General features: G+C 31.4%; 1 protein-coding gene across 1 annotated transcript; it reads left to right on the top strand.

Moving 5' to 3' along the window:
* Positions 1-832: 832 nt before the first annotated feature.
* LOC149532750 (uncharacterized) lies at positions 833-1,785 on the top strand. The gene is made up of 3 exons (XM_089805756.1): positions 833-890; positions 1,173-1,320; positions 1,661-1,785. The coding sequence occupies exons 1-3, from the start codon at positions 852-854 to the stop codon at positions 1,783-1,785; spliced, it is 312 nt and encodes a 103-aa protein (XP_089661882.1). The 5' UTR covers positions 833-851.
* The last annotated feature ends 14,362 nt before the right edge of the window (positions 1,786-16,147 follow it).

Genomic DNA, 16,147 nt, shown 5'->3' with positions numbered 1-16,147 from the left:
CTATTTTCAGAGTCTATATGAGCAAAAGCTTCACAACCGAAGGTCTTGAGAAAAGAATAACTCACCTTCTTACCAGTCCATGCTTCCTCTGGAATACCACAGCCCAAAGGAGTAGAGGGACCTCTATTAATCAAATATACTGCAGTATTGACAGCATCCGCCCACATGTGTAAGGGCAACCCAACATGCAACCTCATGCTCCTTGCGCGCTCCATTATAATCCTGTTCATTCATTCAGCCACTCCATTTTCCTGTGGAGTCCTTGGAACAATTTTTTTTCTATTATTTTTTATTTTTGTCATCTAGTACAGTTAAGGAATGAGTTACTACGTGTATATTTTCGTCTATGGGAGCTGTTTTGCAATAAATATGGTGGCTTCTCACCAAAAGCACTTGCAATACGAAGAGCACCACTCGCATCATTACTTCAGTTACCTGTCATGTTTAAGTTACATCGTTGTCTTAGTTTGGAGGGGACAGGCTAATCTCTAGACAAAATGGACTAAATATAACAAATTTAAACTTTTTTTTTCTAAATTCATGAAAAGTTTGTTGTTTTGGATTACAAATTATGCAGTTCATGAAGATGAAATGTTCGAAATTTTGAGAAAAATTCATGATGTTTTAGATTTTTTAAATAGGTGAAGTTTGTAGGGAGGATAGCTGTGTCCAATGAAATCTCTTACAGAAATTGTCAAGGTAATAAAAGGTTAATGTTGCATATTTAGAATTCTTAAATTGTATGTTGGATTTTGACAATTTTTTCGATGTATCTTTATATATGAGTTAACAACTTAACCTATAAATCTCTCTATAGAGATAGTCCAACGTCGAGGATCAGATTTTGAGTCATGGCTTCTCAACAACAAAAGCGAAGAGATGATCCAGAGGTAATTTCTACCCAAATTTGAATCTTTTCTCATCATTCCCACTCAAAATTTGAATCTTTTCATATCATTCCCACTTGAAATTGAAGCTTTTCATATCATTCCCCATTCAAAGCTGAAGCTTTTCATCTGGAATGTTTTTATATAGTTCCCCATAAAAAATGAATCTTTTGATGCAACTTTCATTTAAATTTGAATCTTGGTATACATTGTTTCAACTCGAATTCAAATATTTTGGTGCAATGTATGGGCAAAAGTTGAGAGGCGTGAAAATGATTGATGCAGATAGAGGACCCAGAGAATGAATACCCCACCACTGGAAAAGATGAAGTTGTTCCTGTCGTCAGTCCTGCCGAGCCCATTGAAGATGATCCTTCTGCCCCACCTGCTCCCGGGGAGAACTTTCCGCCATTAACTGATAAAGACATTCAAAGTAAGTTCTACAACAATGTCTAATTATGACATGTTACCTATTCAACGAAGTGAGTTTTACAAATGCTCTTCTTTATGAGATGTTTTAGTAATATTTCATGACATGTTTTCAGAGTAAGCTCTAGAAATTCTTTGTGGGATGTTCTAGTCATGTTTCATGACATATTTTCAAAGGGAGTTTTACAAATGCTTTATGAGATGTTTTAGGAAAGTTCCAAATTGAGTTAAAAGTTTTAGAAATGTCTTATGGGGTGTTATTGAAAAGTTTTATGAGGTGTTCAAATTGAGAGCCTTTTTTTGCTAGACCAGTCACTGACAAGTTTGGAGGTGGGAAATGTCAGAGATAGAAGAGAGAGAGGAGAGAGAGAGTGGGGTGTGGTCTGAAAAGATGGCAGCGAACAAACCAGGGCCAGGAGAGATGCCGGGTCCTGAAGTCAGACAGAGACTCCCATCTGACCGTGGTTAAGATGGGTGCAGATCATCAGTTATGTTCTTCAGCTTGTACATGCTTTGCCCAGTGTCAGTCTATGAGGGGTCTTTGTAAATGATTGCTTCTATCCTAATGTGTGTATTTCAAGGGATTTTGAGGGATGTACAACTTACGCATTACCATATATTTGTTTTTGTCTTATTGCGTGTAATCTAAGGATCTTTCTTGAGGAATGTACAACACCCATTACCATATGTGTATAGATAATAGTATTATATTGATGTCTTTGATGAGCATTTGGGAAGTTTCTTTATGCCCTAAAAAAAGAGATTTAGCTTCTCATTTTTTCAATAATTTGATAAACTACCTTTTGCTTTCCCTTTTCTGATCGTCAGATTTAAATGTTTTAGTTTCCACTGAGGACCATTGCTAATTGAAAGCTTGTGAGATTTGACAGGCTGAATTTCTGACTTCAGTAAGTCAGACTATCTTCTGACTTGAAGGATTTTATAAGAAGAGGGAGTATATTTAAAGATAAAAGAAGGATAATGAGTGTCAACGACACCTTTTCTACTTTTTAATTTTAATATATAGATATATAGATATATATATTGGTTTTTTTTTTTTTTTTTTTTTCACAAAAATTGGGTCTAGAAAAATGCTGTCATATACAAGATTAATTATAGATTAGTTTTTAAAATAACAGTACTTAAAAAGAATAGTCATCTTAATTTTACGCATACAATGCCATAGCGTATTGTCTAATATAATATAATTATGATCGTCTTCGATGAATGAAGAGGTGAACGGATTGATTCTGTATCTAATATCATAGAACCAGGCCGTTGGCAGGAGAACATTTTACAAACCTTAACGAAATATGCAATTTTTTAATATGGGCACAAGTTTAATTTAAAATGGTTATACGCATACGTTGAAGTAACTACAAATATCCATTCCATCCATTTCAATTAACCAGTTGTGGTGCCCTTACTTTTCTTATACTTTCATATGGTTCCTTACTTTTCTTATATTTCAAATATAACGAGAGATTCATTCATTTCAATTAATTATAGTTGTGGCGTCCTTACTCTTCTTATACTTTTCATATGGTTCCTTACTTTTCTTATACTTTTCTTATATTTCATCCATTTCAATTAACCATACAGTTGTGGCGTCCTTACTCTTCTTATACTTTTCATATGGTTCCTTACTTTTCTTATATTTCAAATATAACGAGAGAGATTATGTGGATCATTTCAATGATGTGGGTGAATTCTAATATTGATATCTATCTATATATTAACAAGAGAATGTGGTGTCTTTCTTATATTTCAACAATGTTTCAACTGTGTGGGTGAATTCTAACATCAATATTTCAATTGCGTTTCTATATATTAACAAGAGAATGTGGTGTCTTTCTTATATTTCAACAATGTTTCAACTGTGTGGGTGAATTCTAACATCAATATTTCAATTACGTTTCAATTATGTTCCAATTGTGTGGTTGAATTCTAACTTCAATATTTCAATTACATTTCAATTATGTGGGTGAAAGAATTCTAACATCGATATCTATATATTAACAAAAGATTGTGGTGTTTTTCTTATATTTCAACAATGTTGGAGCAATATCCTTTATATTAACAAGAGAGTTGTGTGAGTTGTGTGGAAGTGAATTGTAACATTAATATCTAAATATCTAAATATCTCAAATCAAATATGTTGAAGTTTGTTGAAGTTTGTTGTGTCCTTACTTGAATTCTAACATTGATATCCAAATACTCCATATCCATATTAATAAAAAAGTTTGTGTTGAATTTTTTTTGTTCTGGTGTCGTAACTTGAAATACAATATCCCTTAGAGTTTGTTGTGGTGTCCTTACTTGACTTCTATTAACTATGACTATCTTTATATTAACATTAATATGATTCCAAACATTAATATCCACTCATCAATATCCCTAACATAAATATCTTTCTATTTAATATATTTCTATAATAATAAGATAAGGAAAGTGAGATATATTCCAAATATTAATATCCACTCATCAATATCCCTAGCATAAATATCTTTCTATTTAATATATTTAATATATTTCTATAATCATAAGAGTCATTTATGGAAATGTGATAGGGAAAGTGAGATATTAAGAGGGGGTGAATAAGGATCTATTAAAATTTTTACATTTCATATTTGATATCTTCACATAAACCCTCATTCAAACATTAATCTCATATCATTGTAATCATATATTTCAACATAACATCATATCTAACTTCTAATTTGCAATCATATATTTCAACATAACATCATATCTAACTTCTAATTTCATGAATGAAAAATCACAAACACATCACATATTAACACATAGATTTGATAGCACAAAAGCCCTCTAAGGTGAAGGTAAAACTACAACGAGGATGATACCCCACAAAATCCTCACTATTGCATGTTAAGGTTACTATGTTTGATGACTTCTAATGATCTACCATGTGAGGGGTTTGTCCTATCAAAGGCTTACAAGATTAGTAAGTTCTAGCTTGATTAAAGGATTTTTAGATCACAATTAGAAGTGAGTAATTTGTTCAAAAGGATATTTACAAAAGCCTTTTAAAGCTACTCTATTATGAGATTTAAACCCTAAAAAAAAATTTAGAATGTTCGGTACCTGATCTTCACTTCAAATGTTGATATCAAATCTCTTCTATGTAATGTATTAATGTATTATCACCTCTTTGTGATTGATCTTCTATAACTCTATTCAAATCTATTCACTACACTACTCAATCACTTCTACCTTTAACACTCTGATTCACCTGGCAAACTTTGCATGTAACCATGCTCTTCATCCTCATACATGAATTAGGTTATAGACCCTCCTTAAATAGTTGTTTGGGTGAACCTTCTAGATCCCAATCAATGATCTAGATTCATTTCTTTTTCTGTTTAGTCCTTGCAATTTTATGATTGGTGGATTGCCTTACATAGAGATTAATGATCTTCCATTTGACATGTAATTAGCTCCTTGATTTCCTCCTCAATCTATACAACACAATTCCAACTTGAAAAATGGCTTACATAAGATTTTGTGACATTCTTAAGAAATATGTAAGATTGTCTTACTTGACACTTATACCATACTAATGCTTGGCATAAAATGTTTCATCATGTTTTCTCTTGGCTTTAACTATCCTTGGCATATACTGAATTACTCGACCTCTACATCACTCAACTTTTGTTACTTTCCCTAAAAAAACTTGGCAATCACTATAGTACTTGACGACCTCTAGCTTGCTTGGTAGTAACTACTGCTCAGTACTTGACTTGAAATATTTACAAGTCTTCAATACATGACACAACCTATATAGGATGACTCAGTCATAGTGATGACTAAACAACCCTGCCTTGTGAATGACCAAGTGTTTGCCACTAATAGAAAACATGACTTAGGGATCAACAAGTTGCTCTTGTAGTATGGAGTCCATGCTTTTCTTATATCTCAACTATCTTGAGCTAAAGAGTTCTAACATGGATATTAATTCCTAACATGAATATCTACTCATCCTTCAAACATCGATATTAATCCCTAACATTGAATATCTACTCATCCTTTTATTAATTAACATCATCTTCCTATTAACAAGAGCTATAGTACAATTTGATTCCCTTCCTTCTCATATCTCAATTATGATAAGTCGATGAGTTCTAACATGAATATCCTTTTATAAACATAAACATCTCTAAAATGAATCCACTCATGAATATCATGAATATCCTTCTATTAATATCCTCTATTAATATCGATATCTTGAACATGAATCCATTCATTAATATCATGAATATCCTTTTATTAAAATCTTTCTATTAGCAAAAGTTATTGTACAATTATGATTCATTCAAGATTATGCTTGCAACATTAAACTCTTGAGATAACTTTATTTCATATTTGGAATGTTTCCACATATATCCCTCCATATGAAGTGACCGAAGTTCTATTAGAGAAGATAAGTTGATTTCAATTTTCATGTGGGGACATTGTTGCAAATGAAGAGAGAAAAGCCTTGTTAAAAAAGATAAGCCCCATATGGTTCTCAATATGAGAAATTTCTCCACATAAAGAGACTAAAGACCTATCAGAGAATATAACCTTGATATTCTTTCCAAATTATTGCATTATCATACATAAAGAGACTGAAGCCATGTTAGAGAAGGTAAGTCTGATATGGTTTTCAATTTGTGACATTGCTATAGGTGAAGAGACTAAAGCCTTATTAGTGAAGATAACCTTGATATTATTTCCAATTCAAAACATCCCTAAATTTCAAGAGTATTCAATCTCTTTAGCTACCCTAAATCAGGAAGATTATGCAATGAGGGAGAACTATGAATGTACAACTTTATCAACTTGAAACTACCTTGCCATTCACAATTACCCTAAAAAAGAAATTTGATTTTTTTTTTCTTCAGTTGGAAATGATATTCCTAAATAGAAAGCAATCACAAATAAATTAATTCTTTGAAAATAATTGTTAATTTTCACTTTTCAATACTTTTAATTTATTTCACTATTTAATACTTTTAATTTAGAACAAATCAGATGTTTAAACAACTGTGATATAATTTCTAGCAAAACATAATGAAATACCTAGGAACCGGTGTGCATTTGTTGCTCAAAACTATTCCACAATTTCTTCACATTGTATGCAACTAAATAGTGCAATTTTAGTAGAGGAATGCATGATGGAATTTCTTATAAAGAGCCTCTGTGTCCATTAATTTCAATCCATGGGAGTTCAATCTCACCAGATTCATTTGAGCTTCCTATAAAATAATTCATTATGCTTCTGAGGGACTAATTTCAAAATGAATTGAAACACCTGTCCTTTCTTTCTTCTAGGACATTTTTAAAATTTCAAATAGTAAAATACCTTTGTATTTCTCTTTCTTCAAGTACAAATTACTATTAACATCATTCCTCTCAAATCCAATCTTCACAAGATAATTGTGAAGCCTTTCATACCATGTTCTTAGTGCTTGCTTTTAACCATATAAAGCTTTGTGTAGTCTATATACTATGCTTTTGTTGTTAGCATCAAAAAATCTTTTTGATTGTTCTATATAAACCTCTTCTTCCAATATGCCATTAAGAAATGTAGATTTAACATCCATTTGATAAACTTTGAAACCTTTGTATGCAGAGTAAGCAAGTAGAGTTCTTACTCCTTCCAATCTTGCAACAAGAGCAAATGTTTCTCCATAGTTTATCCCTTCTTCTTGTGCATATCCTTTTCAAACTAATCTTTCTTTGTTCCTTGTAACTTCACCATTTTCATCTAACTCATTTCTGTACACCCACTTGGTGCCAATCACAATTTTATCTTCTGGTCTTTGAACTAGAGTCCATGTCTTATTTTTCTCGATCTGTTCAATCTCTTCTTTCATGGCTTTACTATTGTCAACATATTCTAAGGTATCTTTCACTATTTTAGGTTCATGCATGCTAAGAAAACATGTATCATTTCTCAACTTGTTCATTTTCGTTGGTCTTTCATCTTTATCTCCAATGATTTTTGTTGTAGGGTGATGTCTCTTGACATACTTTGACAATCACGGCTTTGCTCTATTTTCCTCATTTGGTCTCTCAACTTCTGAATCACTATGTACGTCTCTATCAAATAGTTCAACATCTCTTTCATGTACACTAATCTCAAAGCCAAAATGTACCTCAACTTCATTCTGTAACTTAGCACTTGAATGTAGCTCCGTTCCTGAATGCAACTCAACATTCATAGTACATGACTCGATAGTCACTGAAACTCGTTGATTTGCAACTTGATTTACAACATCTTCATCAGTAGGCATACCTTCATAAAAATATACAAATGATTTGTACTCCTCTGGTTCCTTCATAGGTTTAGCCTCATGCACTTCTATAGATTCATCAAATTATGCATTTGCACTTTCCACAACCTTTTTAGTGTTAGTATTTAAACACTTATAAGCTTTACTTCTTGTGGAATAGCCAAGGAATATACTTTCTTCACTTTTTTCATCTATTTTACCATTCCTAAAATCCTTGAGAATAGAACACCTGCTTCTAAATACTTTAAAATATTTTACATTGGGTGAGTATCCATACCATAGCTCAAAAGATGTTGAGTGAGTACCTATCTTGACTTTCACATGGTTTAAAGTATAAACAACTTTACTTATAACTTCTGTACAATATTTCAAAGCAACATTCTTCTCCATCATGAGTGTCCTAGTAGAATCCATTATAGACATGTGCCTCCTTTCAAAAATTCCATTTTGTGGAGGGATCCTAGGGGCATATGTTTGTCTTTTGATTCCTTTGTCATTAAAAAACATCTCAAACTCATTTGATGTAAATTCTCCTCCTTTGTCAGATCTCAAACATTTTAGACTTTTACCTATTTCCTTCTCAACTCTTGCTAAGTACCACTTAAAAATTTTGAAAGCATTAGATTTTTGTTTCAGAAACATAACTGTCATCATCTTAAAATAGTCATCAACAAATAGCATAATGTACTTATCACCCTTGTAGCTTTGTACATCACTTGGTCCACACAAGTCAGTATGAAAAATTTCCAAAATTCCTTTATAGGTATGAGTCTTACTCTTAAAACTTGACTTTTTGTCATTTTTCCTAACTGGCATTGTTTGCAAATTATATTGTCAAGTTTCTTCAACTTAGGTAAACCTCTTAGTCTTCTCATGTTATTGATACTAACCAAGTTATCAAAATTTACATGAAATAACCTCTTGTTCCATAACCACACATCATCAAATTCTACAACTAGACAAGTAGCATCATCCATATCAAGGTAGAATAGATTACCTCTAGTTTGATCATCTTTTCTAATTAGTCTTCCATCAGTATCATTTATCTTAGAAATCTTGTTCTCAAACTCAACCTTACAACTTGAACTATTTAGTTGTGACATACTCAACAAATTGTAGTTAAGTCCTTCAAAATAATAAGCATTGTCACATAAAATACTTTCTCTGAGTTTGATAGAACCTTATCCTTTTATCAGATAGGGTGCATCATTACCAAACTTTACACTATTTTCATCATAATAATTCAAGGTAATAAACTGACTTTTATCTCCAGTCATGTGATGTGAACACCCACTATCAATGATCCATCTATCATTCTTGTTCACACAAGACACTAGTGGAGTTGCCTCATCCTCATCATAATCATCTTCATTGCATTTAAAACACATGATAGGTAACTTACCTTTGAATTTTCCTTTATCCCTATGAAATCTACTTGTCAGAAGTACTTTAGGTTGTTCTACATCCTCCTTATCTATATCACTATCACTGGAAACATATTTTACCTTTTTATTCTTCTTCTCATTAGGTTCCTTTAATGATAACTTGGCTTTTAAAGTAGATTCAACATTGTCATATTTGAAGTTATCAAAACTAGATAGCTCAAAAGCAGTGAGCTAACCTACCAAACCTTCAAGAGGTAGATTAGAACTTGGTATACATCTTAGTTATTGTATTAAAGAAACTCTAATAGAATAAATGGGTAGCAATTTTCTCAAAACTTTTCTTAGTACAATCTCATCATCTATCTTACTAGTAGCTCCTCTTATTGCATTAACAACAACTTTTATCCTAGAGCCATATTGATCAACATTCTCTTCTTCTTGCATTCTCATATCATCAAACTTACCTCTAAGACTTTCAGATTTGGCTCTTAGAAAATTTGTGTCTCCTCTTTAAATGGTATGAAGAGCATCCCACATTTTCTTTGCATTTTCACAATCATTAATGCCATCAAATTCAACATAACTTAAGACAGATGCAATCTCCAACATTTCCTAGTTGTGTTCTTTCTTCCTTTTCAGATCTTTAGTAGTTAGGGATCCAACAGGATCAACGTGCTTTATAATGATGGTAGATTGATTGTGCATGATCTCCAAGACCTCCTAGGTGTAGCTTCATTAGAATTTTCCATGCAAAAAATTTATCTCTATTAAGCTTGGGTACCTCTCTTTTTGACATCTTGATCTTTTGCTTCTAATACCTTCAAACTAGTCCTTTTAAGCATATGACTTTGATACCAATTGTTGGAGTTATTTAGAATAATTGAGAAGGGGGATGGGGGTTTGAATTAGTTATCCAAGGTCTAGATGTACAAATAATTTTTTTCACAACTTAGCAAACCCATATCCATAAAATATATTCATCATGCATGCATCGATTAGATCATACAATCACTTAAATTTGTAGGTTACTATCAAATTAACTTTGCAAAAATGTAAGCATGAAACATAACATATTCAATAACACATTTGACACAATGATTTTATGTGGAAACCCAATTTGGGAAAAACCATCAGTAAAATGATACTCATTCTCATTCTTTTGAAGTGATGCCATATGAAAGGCTAACCCTATTAAAGGTTACAATGCACACTTTTAAATTTGACCTAGTTAGAGGATTTCAATCACCTTGTTAGAAGTGAGCATTGTTAGAGGACTTTAGATAATTCCCTTGGAATCTCACCTGATTAAAGGATTTATAAATGATTATTAGGTCAATCTCAATCCAAAGGATTTACCCTAGATTGATTCAATGATTAGAAAATAACAATAAGGCTTGATTTGATAATAACTTACAACTCACTTTGTAAATTATAGATCTTTGTTTCAATCCTCCATTCTTCTTGGCTTTCACACACTTCAACTCTAATAGCTTGTTCACCCTTCAAGCATCCATACCCTCAAGCCTTCTTTCTTTGCTTACCAATAGTAGTCTCTTCTCTTTGGTCATTGAATGAAGCAATACCTTAGAATCCTTGCCTTCGTTAGGTTCTCTCACATGAAAACCTTTGCTTCTAAGCAGCCATCTCTATAAATAGAAAATTAAAATCTTTTTTCATTCATCCTCTATTGTCCATTTTAGGGTTAGGTAGGATTAGGTAGGATTCATAAATCTACCCATCTTTTCATTTTATTCCCTTCTAGAAACTTCTCCTTCAATCCTCTTTGAATTCACCTTAGAACACTTTATCTTGAATTATATACCACCATCTCATCATGCTTATCTTCCACATGGTTCATTCAATCCAAGAAATCAAACTTGTTAGCTTAGATTCATCAAATTCACAATCTTTCTCATAATGATGTCACTCAACATTAACTTGCTTTTGATTCTCACCATATACTGCATTTCTTGGCATCCACTATCAAGTCACTTGACATGAACTAAAGTTTATAGGTGCTTAACATCAACTAAAATTTACTCGGCTTACACTATATCACTTGACTTATGTACTCAAATTTGAATTTTCTTAGCTCCAACTGATTTTCTTCTCGGCTTACAGTAACATTTCTTGGCACCTACAATGTAGATTATTAAGCTTGGCATATTTAATTATTTTTACTTGTTCTTCTAAACTTAATTAGTCTATCCATCCTTTGCAACCTTAATTAGATAATCAATGCACTATAATATCACTATCTTAACTAATCCTTGTACTCCTTTTCCATATCATAACCTAACCTTTTCTCTAGGTGCTCCTGTTACCTCATTTGATCAAATCCTCTTCATCAATCAATCAAGTGATTGTACTCAAATAATTTAAGCAATTATCTTACCAACAAGTAGCAGGGTCACATCAGTGACAAAACAACAATTGAAACACATTCTCATACTTGCATTAATTTGTTTTCAACATGTTCTTAATATAAATATTAACTCATTAACCCTAAAATAAATATCCTTCTACAATGGTGGTATGGAGTCCCTATATTTTTTATATATTAACTATGGTGAGTTTTAACATCAAATTTTCTAACATGATAGTCTTTAACATCGATATCCCTAACATGAATTTCTACTCATCAATATTTCAAACATAAATATTCTTCTATTCAATATCTTTCTATTAACAAGAGTCACTCTTGTAGTGTGGAGATCTTTGCTTTACCTATTTCTCAACTATGATGAGATGTTGAGTTCAAACATTGATATTAATCCCTAACATGAATATTCACTCATCAGTATCCCTAACATAAATATATTTATGTTGAATATTGTTCTATTAATAAGAGTGACTCTTGTGGTATGGAGTGGACTTGCTTTTCTTATATCTCAAATATGATGAGCTACTGAGTTCTAACATCGATATTAATCCCTAACATGAATATCCACTCATAAATATCACTAACATAAACATCCTTCTTTTCAATATCTTTCTATTAACAAGACTCACTCTTGTGGTATGGAGTCCTTGATTTTATTATATCTCAACTATGAAGAGTTGTTGAGTTCTAACATTGATATTAATTCGTAACATGAATATCCACACTTCAATATCCCTAAAATAAATATCCATCTCTTAATAAGAGTCACTCTTGTGGTGTGGATTCCCTTATTTTCTTATATTTCAACAATATCCCTAACATAAATATCCTTCTATTAAGTATCTTTCCATTAACAAGAGTCACTCTTGTGGTATGGAGCCCTTGCTTTTTGTATATCTCTACTATGATTATATGTTGAGTTCTAACATCAATATTAATCCCTATCATGAATATTCACTCATCAATATTCCTAACATGAATATCCTTCTATTGAATATCTTTTTATTAAAAAGAGTCACTCTTGGAGTTTGGAATCCCTTCTTTTCTTATATCTCAATGATATTCCAAACATAAATATCCTTCTATTAAATATATTTCTATTAACAAGAGTCACTCTTGTGGTATGGAGTTTTGAGTCCTTTCTTTCCTTATATCTCAAAAATATCCCTAACATAAATATCCTTCTACTAATATCTTTCTATTAACAAGAGTCACTCTTGTGGTATGGAGTACTTCCTTTTAATATATCTCGATTAAATTGACAAGAGTTAAGGTATGACTATTCTTTTATTGACAATGGATATTCTTAACATAAATATCCACTCATTAACCCTAACATAAATATCCTTCTATTAGATATCTTTCTATTAACAAGAGTGGTGGTATGGAGTGATGGTATGGAGTCCCTACTTTTCATATATCTCAACTATATTGAGTTCTAATATTGATATCTCTAACATAAATATCCTAACATGAATATCTACTCATCAATATTTCTAACATAAATATTCTTCTATTGAATATCTTTTTATTAACAAGAGTCACTCTTTTAGTGTGTAGTTCTTTTCTTTTCCTATATATCAACTATGATGCATTTTTGAGTTCAAACATTGATAATAATCCCAAACATGAATATCCACTCATAGATATCCCTAACATAAATATCTATTTTAACAAGAGTCACTCTTGTGATATGAAGTGGAATTTCTTTTCTTATATCTCAACTATGATGCCTTTCTGAGTTCAAACATCAATAATTATCCCTAACATAAATATCTTTCTATTTAATATATATCTATTTTAACAAGAGTCACTCTTGCGATATGGAGTAGACTTGTTTTTCTTATATCTTAACTATGATGAGTTGTTGAGTTCCAACATCAATATTAATCCCTAACATGAGTATATCCACTCATCAATATTCCTTACATAAATATCCTTCTTTTGAATATATTTCTATTAACAAGAGTCACTCTTGTGGTATGGAGTCTTTGATTTTCTTATATGTCAACTATGATGAGCTACAAAGTTCAAACATCAATATTAATCCCTAACATGAATATCCTTCTATTAACATGATTCACTCATGTGGTATGGGGTCCCTTCTTTTCTTATATCTCAACAATATCCCTAACATAGATATCCTTCTATTGAATATCTTTCCATTAACAAGAGTCACTCTTTTGGTATGGAACCCTTGTTTTTCTCATATCTCAACTATGATAATATGTTGAGTTCTAACATCGATATTAATCCCTAACATGAATATTCACTCATGAATATTCCTAACATGAATCTCCTTCTATTGAATATAATTCTATTAACAAGAGTCTCTCTTGTAGTTTGGAGTCCCTTATTTTCTTGTATCTCAATAATATCCCAACTATAAATATCCTTCTATTGAATAAATTTCTATTAGCAAGAGTCACTCTTATCATATGGAGCTCATTCATTCTTGTCATTTAGAGTCCCTTATTTTCTTATATCTCAACAATATCCCTAATATAAATATCCTTCTACTGAATATCTTTCTACTAACAAGAGTCACTGTTGTAGTAGAAAGTCCTCACTTTTATTATATCTCAACTATGATGACCTATTGAATTCTAACATTGATATTTATCCCTAAAGGAATATCCACTCATCAACATTTCTAACATGAATATCCTTATATTAACATATTCATATTATAGTTGTAGTACACTTGGAGCTGCTACCTTTCTCATATATCCCTAACATGAATATCATTCTATTAACACCTTCTATTAACAAGAGTTATAGTATGATTGAAGTCCCTACCTTTCTCATATCTCAACTATGATGAGTTAATGAGTTATACATCGATATTTCTAACATGCATATTTTCCTATTAACAATATGTGTAACATAATTAGAGTCCCTGTCGTTCTCATATCTCAACTATTATGAGTTGATGAATTCTAACATTGATTTTCTAATATGAAAAATGTCTCTATTAACATTGATATCCCTAACATGAACATTTACTCATCTATTAGAATGAATGTTGAGACTATTCCTTGGAAATATTTTGGTATGTTTGACAAGATTGAGTGCGTATGTGTTGCATTCATGACTTGGTTTATCATTGAAGTCAATATATCAAAGAGAGATTATTGATCAACATGGTTAGTAGTCTTATATTTATGTTCTGAAAGGTCATAATAATTTTTGGAGATATATATTTATGATGTATATGTTCATAGAAAAAGATATGAAGATTTGAGTTAGTTAGAATGGTTTTAAATAAGACTGGTTGCAAGCCAATGTGTAGGAAATAATATATTGATATTTGAGTTGTATTTATTAGGCAAGGTTAAAGCTTTTTTAGTGGGCTTGGATTTTGGTTGAAGATGTGTTTTTGGTGATGTGTTAGATGTAGCAGAATTATAAGATCATTATATTATGGTCGCTAAAGTGTAACGTGTCATATGTTCACTATCAAACTTACTATTGTTATTTATTGATGTATTATGCATTACAGTGTGTGGAACCTAATTGTAATATTTTATGATGGTCCTATATTATTCATTATACATTTGGGAAGCCTCAAGGATGAATCCATTAGTTGTTTTAGGACTCAGTAGAAAGGAAATATGTTTTCCTTAGTGAGATTTGGGTGTAAATTTGATGAGATTAGAGTAGAGGATGATGTTGATGATGTATTGAGAACTTTAAAGGAGCTATATTAAAAAGATAAGATTTTTTGTATTAGTTTGTTCACCCTTGGATATGTTATCTTGAGAATTTTTTAGTGAAGACAATTTGAAGTAATTTGGACAGTGGATTCACTTGATTTCCTATCAGCTCATAATAGGGTTGAAGAAGCTCCTAACAATTTTGGAATCTTCTAGTAGGGATTCAAAGTCTCATAATAGGGACTACATGTACTAATTGTATTTATTTGACTCGTAGAAATGTCTTATCCTTTCACAAGAAACTTTATATTTGTACATCATCTTGTGGAAATCATTCTCAGTGGGGTTTTCCCTTTGATCAAGGGTTTCCCTAGTTAAAATATCTTGTGTTATTGTACATGGTTCTCATCTTGTGGTTTTTGTGTCCATTGGTCATATGTTTCAAATTTGATAAACATTATTTAAGTTTTTTAAAGTGCATAATTGATACCCACTAGTTATATTAGTGGACTTTACTTTCTAAAAATTGGTATTAGAGTATCAGATCCTTGAAGAAAATTTTAATAGCTTAAGGAGATCAATGTTTGCATGTAGAAAGGAAAGTCCAAAGTTTGATGGAGAGAACTATGGTAGTTGGAAGGAGAAAATGAAGACTCATTTTTTATGCATGGAAGTTGATTATTGGATGGTTACAAGGAAAAGAAAGAGAATGATAGATGAAAAATATATAGATTCATGTACACAAGAAGAGAAAGATCTATTTTTTAGAAATAGGGAATTCTAGGGGGGGTGAATTAGTTCTCTACAAATTAATTTTTCCAACTGCAAATATTATTAATAATCTTTAAACTTGTATATATAATCAAACTGAAAAGTAAACATAACCATAATACAATGCAACTCATAAGACCATTATATATTAAGTAGTGAAACCTTGACCAAGGGAAAACAATGGTGGGGATGGTACCCACAAAATGATCCACTAATCAAAAGTATATTGTGAAACATCATGACCCTATTAGTGTATGCATTAAATATGGGCCTCTGAATGAACCACACACTTCAACATAGTCATTACTTGTCAGGTTCATTCAAGAATGAACATGAT

This window comes from Cupressus sempervirens, chromosome 10 (assembly GCF_028749045.1).
Source record: "Cupressus sempervirens isolate cs-2001-9-10 chromosome 10, ASM2874904v1, whole genome shotgun sequence".
NCBI classification, from domain to species: domain Eukaryota; kingdom Viridiplantae; phylum Streptophyta; class Pinopsida; order Cupressales; family Cupressaceae; genus Cupressus; species Cupressus sempervirens.
This window is presented reverse-complemented; position numbering and strand designations above follow the sequence as displayed.

Coding starts and splice junctions, on each gene's coding strand:
- LOC149532750 (XM_089805756.1), top strand. CDS start 852: ATGGCTTCTCAACAACAAAAGCGAAGAGATGATCCAGAG. Junction 891..1,172: donor AGCGAAGAGATGATCCAGAG/GTAATTTCTACC, acceptor TGATTGATGCAG/ATAGAGGACCCAGAGAATGA. Junction 1,321..1,660: donor AACTGATAAAGACATTCAAA/GTAAGTTCTACA, acceptor GGGAAATGTCAG/AGATAGAAGAGAGAGAGGAG.